The 7,592-nt window shown below is 40.6% G+C and overlaps 1 protein-coding gene across 1 annotated transcript in view; it reads left to right on the top strand.

Annotated features, from left to right (window-relative positions):
* Window positions 1-7,592, top strand: part of LOC104274946 (cyclin-dependent kinase 19-like) — a gene marked incomplete at its 5' end in the record, with an annotated part of 15,237 nt that overhangs the window by 2,716 nt on the left and 4,929 nt on the right. Inside the window, 3 exons of the mRNA XM_009870743.1 lie at window positions 1,347-1,444; window positions 2,921-2,999; window positions 7,557-7,592. The exon at window positions 7,557-7,592 is cut by the window's right edge and continues 258 nt beyond it. Of these exons, the coding sequence (XP_009869045.1) occupies window positions 1,347-1,444; window positions 2,921-2,999; window positions 7,557-7,592 (213 nt within the window). The remainder of the gene's footprint in view (window positions 1-1,346; window positions 1,445-2,920; window positions 3,000-7,556) is intronic.

Genomic DNA, 7,592 nt, shown 5'->3' with positions numbered 1-7,592 from the left:
AGCAGGAATCAATTGAGGAGCTGGTTCCAAAGGAACTGACAGGTGGAAAGACAGCCCAAATGGGTCTTTGTTGTGTCAATCTCTTGCGGTCCATGGCCCATAAAGTATGGAGAGTTGGGAAGGAAGTGGCAAAAATATACAGAATTTTATAAGACCTGATCTACAAAGTAATGTTAACTACAGCTATTGAGAAAGGAAGTACAGAGAATAATCTTTCTGGATGAGGATGAGTTTTTATGGGGTTTTCTTTTGTTGTTGTTTTTGGTGGGTTTTTTGCTTTGTTGTTTGGTTGGTTTTGTTTTTTTACTGAGGCTGTTTACCATATATATAGGATATAGAATTGTATATCAGATGTTTTATTTATTTGAACAAAAGCTGTAAACACCCATGCCAAAATCACATTGTTTTGTTGAATATTCAGGGAATTTTTGTGGAGGCCTGGAAGATAGGGTTTGAGCTAAGATGCCTTTTGCAGAAGGAATTCTGTTTTCACTGTTGACTTGAATTAAGGGAGTATTGTGTGTTAGCAGGATGTTCTCTTTGTAATGTAATCTGAGCACCCAAATTTCCTACCGTGAGTTTATCAGAATGTGATAAATAAGTGACTATTTAAAATGATATGTTATCCCTGTAATTCCTGGTTTATACCACTAATATATTGTAATCTCCTTTTATAGAGTGCTGCAGTCAGCAGCATTCTGGCTAATAAATTTATCATTGCTTTCCTCCTAGCAAGGAAGAAAGGTTACTAGGAAGAGTCGGCTCCTCCTCTTTCTCATTTCAATACCAATTAGAGTGGAATCAGGGGCTTCATGAGTGGCAGAGTGCTCTGACTTTGGAATGTTGCAAGTGCAAGAAATGAAGATTTATTTTTTCCGTCCCTAAAGAGATACGGAGAGTCCTGGCCATGTTCAGTCTCTTCTGACACTTTTTTTTTTTTTTGGCCTGTCATGTCAGCAGTACAGAACTACATAAAAGCTATACCTGTGCCACAACAAGATGCCATGATTTAGAAATGATTCTTTGTGAACCTGTAACAGCTGAATTTAGCGTTGCTTTAACACGGTGGTTCAGCCTCAGCAATTAATATTGCCTGATAGACATAAGGATGTTTCTTGCGTGAGAAGTGCTTCACAGCCATAGCGCGCTGGATGGGCATTCTAGTTCTTGGGAACTTCACTGAATAAGCAGTGCTAACTTAGACTTGTCTGGACAAGCCACAAATAATTTAACAATCAAAGATGTGTAAGTCATAGTTTGAAAAATGAGTTTGATAAGCTTTTTTGCCTATCAGACCGTATTAAGAAACATATCAAACCTTATTAAAAATATGTTATGCTTTGCAGCTTCAGAAGCTTCTCACTATGGACCCTACAAAGAGAATTACCTCAGAGCAGGCTTTGCAGGACCCCTACTTTCAAGAGGATCCTCTGCCTACATCAGAGTATGTATTCCCTCTTCTGTGTGCTTCAGGGGTGTCTTCTTACTGCTAAATGCTAATCTCTGAAGTGAGACAACAGCTGAAAAATTCACAAATCTGCCTGTATCCGCAAGAGGTAGTAACTCAGGCATGGTCAATAGAAGCTGTTAGTGTAGTATTGAATTGTCTGTATCTACTGGTGCCGGAACAGTAATCCAGTACTATCCTAGTATTGTACTTCTGAACATACTACAAAGCTAGTGTGACAAAATGATAGCGGCATTTAGAGACTTAATCTGTGCCCTATTCCGTTCTGCCTTACACAGAGCCCTGCTGGCCATAGCCTGATTTCATTGTGCCTCTCACTAGGACTAGGACAGTTCTCTGACCTACAGCTCCTTCCCATGCCCTGTTGCACAGGGTAACAGTGTGAGAAGATTAAAGAGATCAGTTACTGCCTAAAATCCCACAGGTCTCTTGTTCAGAAGGCTTGAGAGTACAGATTTTGTATCTCTATTTATCGCATTGTCATGAAAAATTCAAATAATATATTCAGTTCCTACTGGCAGAATTTCCTCTTGCAGTTTCTCTTCCCAGAAGCATGGTGATCTATAGCACTATGGTCTGTCAGAGCTGGATGCAGGGAGACTTGGGCCTTTGCTTTCACTGCTTCCTCAGCTTGCACGCAACACTAGAAGGAGGGGGAGCCACTGGAGTGCAAGAGGAGTCGAGTTTTTGTGGTTTTTTTTTTTCTTTTTCTGTTTGGATAAGCCAAGCACTATAGAGCAGCTAGGATAGCAACTATTTACACACTTCAAAACCAAATCGTGTCACATTGATTGTATTCTGAATACTAGCACAGAAATTAAGAAATTGCTACTGGTCAAGATCTACCAGTAATACTCCATTTTAGTGTTTATCTGATACTATCCTATGTAGGATTACGGGATAAGATTATGATAAAGTTTCTACCATAAAAAATTAAGGAATGCTTCAAATCCCATTAGCCAGCTGAATTTAAAAGCTATCTTTTTTCCTCTAAGCAAGCCCTGAAAAGCTAATTGAAAGTAACTGTGCAGCTGTGATTGGCAAATATACTTAAGCCTGCTGTAAGCCAAGGCGGACTCATAAGACGTTAATACTCTTTGGATCAGGCCCTTTATTCAGTGAGCCATGCATGTTCCAACTAGGTGTTGCGGAACCTCTGACACTGTGTTTGTTCATTATACCATCTGGATCAACAAGTGGTCGTTCTGGCGTTCGGGCATGCTCAACCTTGCCACGATTTCTAAATTATGGCCTCGTGCCAACAGCAAAGAGATCTGACATTATGCTCAGCATCTAACTGCTGGTGTCTGCTGCTTTCTTGGGTGCTCACAGTGCCACTCGTTATGGAAATACAGGAAATTGTGTAATATTCACTTGGTTTTAGTATAACATTAAGTAAATGTATGTCGTGTGTACATATTTGTGGAGTGTTTACTCTTTACTGTGTTTCAGTGTGTTTGCTGGCTGTCAGATTCCGTATCCTAAAAGAGAATTCCTCAATGAAGATGAACCTGAAGAGAAAGGGGACAAGGTATAATAAACTGTTTTTTTCTTTCTTTTTTTCTTTTCAAGTAAGCATCATGGTGCTACCATATGAAAACTAGTGAAAAGTGAAGAGTAAACTAAAAACATGTTTTCGAGCGAGGCTTTCTTAAAACTGCTTCCCAGACAGACGAGAAGTATCAGATGACTTTGGGATGTCTCAGGCAGTATCACCAGCACAGTTCGCCCTGACCTGTGGGGAATGAGCTAGATGGGTCATTCATCAGTGGTAGCCTGCTTTCAGCTGCCATCATTCTAAGGGGACCTCGCTACCTCCTACCACATCGCAGGATGAAAATACATTGTGATCACATGAAAAGAATGGCATTTCCATTGTGTGACTGGCATACATCCAGCCATTTGAAAGTAGATGGCTGTCAGGGTCTCAAATAAATAGTGACAGCCTGCTTCTGGCACCACATCAGAACATTTCATCCATCTGCACACAGTTTCCTGACCATGTTTTAAGGGCCCTCAGACAAAGGAGTGTGAACTGTTCTGGTAGCAACAATCTGTTCTGAATACTTCTTCCCGTAGCCCCATAGACATGGGCAAGAACGTGTTTGTGTGCTTAGTAAATTGTGGTGTGTTTGAAACATAATCTGACCTGCTTTGTGCGTGTAGCTCAGCTGTGCTACGTGACCGCGGTGATTGTCCCATCGTGCTGTGAAGACTGGACAATGGTGCCACAGTGTATGAAGCAGCTTGTTATTTTCTCTTAAAAGTGTGCAGTGAGACACCAATAGTATGTATAGCTAGCAAAATGGAAGAAAACGGCCTTAAACTGTAATTATCTGAGAAGTGCATGAGGACTGTTCATCTTCCATAGAAACCATTTGACTACATGCATCTTCAGTTTTCAGATTTTCTGTATGACCTGAGAAACTAGACAAGTTTAAAAGTATGCCTACTGCAATACATTTCAGACAGAAAATTTGGGTCTAGAAGACTAAAACTTTAGACTCTTCAATACCGAGGACAAGTGGTAACATCCTAAATTTTTGTGTCCAAGATATTTTTTCAAAAAAGGGAAATGGACACCTAAGCGAAAAATGCAATTACTGTCATGCTACTGATTGGATTGTAGTTTAGCTGTGAGCTTTGCTTCAGCTCTCACTGCTTCCAAAACAGGAACAAACCTTATTAATTAAAATGACTCTGGCTTTTCTTAAGTCGGTGTATTTAAAAGTAAGGATCTGTGTTTTTCTAGGAGTATTGGGAGAGGGAAACCATGGCATGTTTATATTCAAAACAGCCATTATATAAGCGGTCTTTGAGATTGTTGGGCACAGTCATGTATTTATGCACACTGCAAGTAAACTTCTTTCAGACCATTTAGGTAATATAAGTTATGCATTAGTCATTGAATGTGTTCCCACAGTGTAGAAAATGTGAAGGTAAAGGATAGTCTGAAAGTAGGGTCTGTGCCATGTTTTTGTTCCTTTATGATGTTGCAAGTGAAAAGATTTTTTATTTTTTGGTAGTGTTAGTTTCTGGTTTGTTTTTAACCGTAAATACCTGGTTAGTCCTTTGGAAACCTAAAGGTTCTCTGTGCTTGTTTATTTGGAACTTGCATCTGAGTTGAATAACCTTTAACATAAGCATCTGTTCTTTGAAAGGGTTAATCATTAGTCAGCAAAACAAAAATGGGTCTTTGACAAAAATGAGTCTTTGTAAAACAAAGTGAAAAGATCTTTTCTCATTCAAATTCTGCTAGGCAAGTTTCTAGCGTTCGTTTCTAGGTAGGACCGGAATTTCCTTTTGGTAATTCGTGCCTGCAATGTGATAATAAGTCCTTAACTGTAGACCTCTTACAAGTTTATTCGTTTAGGAACCACCCTGAGCTAGACTGAGCTGGTTTTGCTGGCATAAGCTGTTTTTTTGTGCTAAGGTCATGCAGGTAGACCCCTGCCAGAGTCTGACAGAGTAGATCTCAGTCTCTACCTGGGCTGTAGCAGTTGTAGCTGCACAGAAGAGCAACCTCAGACTAGTCAGGTAAATTTGGTGCTGATACACAAAGCACAAAACGTAGGACCTGTGACAGACTGTTGTCTTTAAGTGTGAGAGTTCCTGCCATATTTATTTACATAAAACAAAAGTTCAGCTTTTCAGCTTTCACAGTAGCAACCACCTCACTTGCATCCAAACACCCCTATGAAAATACAAATTTTGGAATTTTAGCACAAATACTGCCTTGGTTATTGGTGTGTGTTTGTATAAGTGAAGCTCAAGCCATTATGAAAAGACAAATTGTGTCTCAACAATTTTCTTACAAGCTAGGTTTGATTAACTTTTAAAATCATTGAAGTTTCTGTTTCCCGAGAAACAGAATCTGACTGAGATGGGACTTCAGGACTGCAAGCAGGGAGATATGTTATTTGTTTTGTTAAAGGTGAAATGGAAATGCAAATCACCTCAGTCCTCCAAGGTGCAAGGCTTCTTTGTAACCTTAAATGAATACATTGTTGCAAATTTCCTCTGAATGTATTTTGGGAGACCATTGTGATGGATGCCATAATTACAGATCTTTTATGTCATTTATTCAATGTGACTAAATGCCTTTTGGTGATTAGGGGCCTGAAGAATTTTATGCTAGAGGCAACTGGTTGTCATGATTTCTGAGAAACTAGTAAAATGAGTTTTTTATAAAAGGCTGCCATACTAAATCTTTGATAATCATATAAGTAGATATTCTAGGAAAAAATGTTTCACACGGTATATTGGAGAGGAGTGTAGTAAGGCTTTTTAATTCATGCCATAACAACTGTAGGGTTTTTACATGATACACAAGTGAAATGTCTCACATTTGGAGCAAGATTGCTTTCTTCTGCAATTCTTTTATGTGCTTTAGTGCGCTGATGGAGGAGCCACCCTTGGTGCTCAAAAGCAGACAGATGGGTGGTCTTTCCTTGTAACTGTTTAACCATGGCAGGCAGAGTTGCACTCTGCTGATTTTCTAACCCTCCCCCCAGTTCCCCAATACTGTTTCTAGTCTGTGGCTTTCTGAAATCAGAGGAGTATGATGTCTTTTGCTCATGTGTCCCCCTTCTAAACTTTTTCCCTCCCTTTTGTGGCCCGTTTCTTTTTGTCTCTCTTCCTGCTAGGTCCCAGTGTCATCTTAATTTTCTGGCTTCACTTCCTTTGCTATTTGTCTCCTTTCCTTGCCAGATTCTTCCTTTGGCTGCTTCCTCCTCTTCTGTCTCCAACTATTTGTCTCTGATCAGTTTTCACTTTTCTGTCACTTCAGTGAGATTTTCTGACCCTATACCTAGCACACCATGCTGGACTATATTCCCAGTATACCACTCTTTACAAGGTGTTTAAAAGGACAGGAGGGCAAAACAGTAATGAAACCTGTTTCTGGTTCTGCCACAGAATTTCCGTGCAACCTGGAAGGCATTATAACGTTTCTCTGGTCTCAATTTGTTTACCTTCCTAGCACAAACACTGCCAGCCTCCTTTTGGTTATTGTGACATGTCATCTGTGAAAGTTTGAAAAGTGGTTTGATTCTGAGTGAAGAAGGCAATTGAAGCACTTAGAATAATTTAGTGTGGTTCACCACATCTGCCACTGAGCACTAGTGAAATGTTGGTGATTTTGATTCAATTCATTATGTGTTTACTACTTTATAAGTAGTTTCTTCCATCCTCATCTCTAAGTACTTGGCTAGCTGTAGGAGGCACTCGACTGTCCTTCCACTTCTGATCTGGCTTACTTTGTTAAAAAACCAAAATGACCACAAATGGGATACCCCTGGCGAGTGTGCAAGAGTGTACCTGAGAACACCGTTCTCCCGATACGCTGCCATGCCGTGTTTCCCCATCGAGCAGGCAGGCCTGCCTCTTTCTGTACAGGCACAGTGGTGCTGGGCTTGGCAGCTCCGTAAAGATAAGAAACTAGTTCAGACCTGAGTCACTGCCTTGTGTTTTGCCTCTAACAGGAATAGTGTGGCCAGCAGGATCAGGGAAGTGATTGTCCCACTGTAGTCAACGCTGGTGAGGCCTCGTCTTGAGTACTGTGCTCAGTTTTGGGCCCCTCTCTACAGAAAGGACGTTGGGGCACTTGAATGAACCCAGAGAAAGGCAACAAAGCTGGTGAAGGGTTTAAATCACAAGTATTAGGAGGAGCATCTGAGAGAACTGGGGTTGTTCAGCCTGGAGAAAAGGAGGCTGAGGGAAGACCTTATCGTTCTCCGCAACTACCTGAAAGGAGGCTGTAGGGAGATGTGGTTTGGTCTGTTCAACCAAGTAACAAGTGATAGGACAAGAGAAAATGGCCTGAAGTTGCATCAAAGGATGTTTAGATTGGATATTAAGAAGAATTTCTTTACCAAAAGGGTTATCAGGCATTGGAACAGATTGCCCAGGGCAGTGGTGGAATCTCCTTCCCTGGAGGTATTTTTTAAAAGTCAGGTAGACATAGTGCTTAGGGATGTGGTTTAGTCAAGGACTTGTCAGTATTAGGTTAATGATTGGACTCAATGATCTTAAAGGTCTTTTCCAGTCTGAACAGTTCTGTGATTCTTGTGTCGCTTCTTCCCCTTAGAATCAACAGCAGCAGAATCAGCATCAGCAGCAAACA

Source organism: Apaloderma vittatum, unplaced genomic scaffold (assembly GCF_000703405.1).
Source record: "Apaloderma vittatum isolate BGI_N311 unplaced genomic scaffold, ASM70340v1 scaffold746, whole genome shotgun sequence".
Taxonomy (NCBI): domain Eukaryota; kingdom Metazoa; phylum Chordata; class Aves; order Trogoniformes; family Trogonidae; genus Apaloderma; species Apaloderma vittatum.
This window is presented reverse-complemented; position numbering and strand designations above follow the sequence as displayed.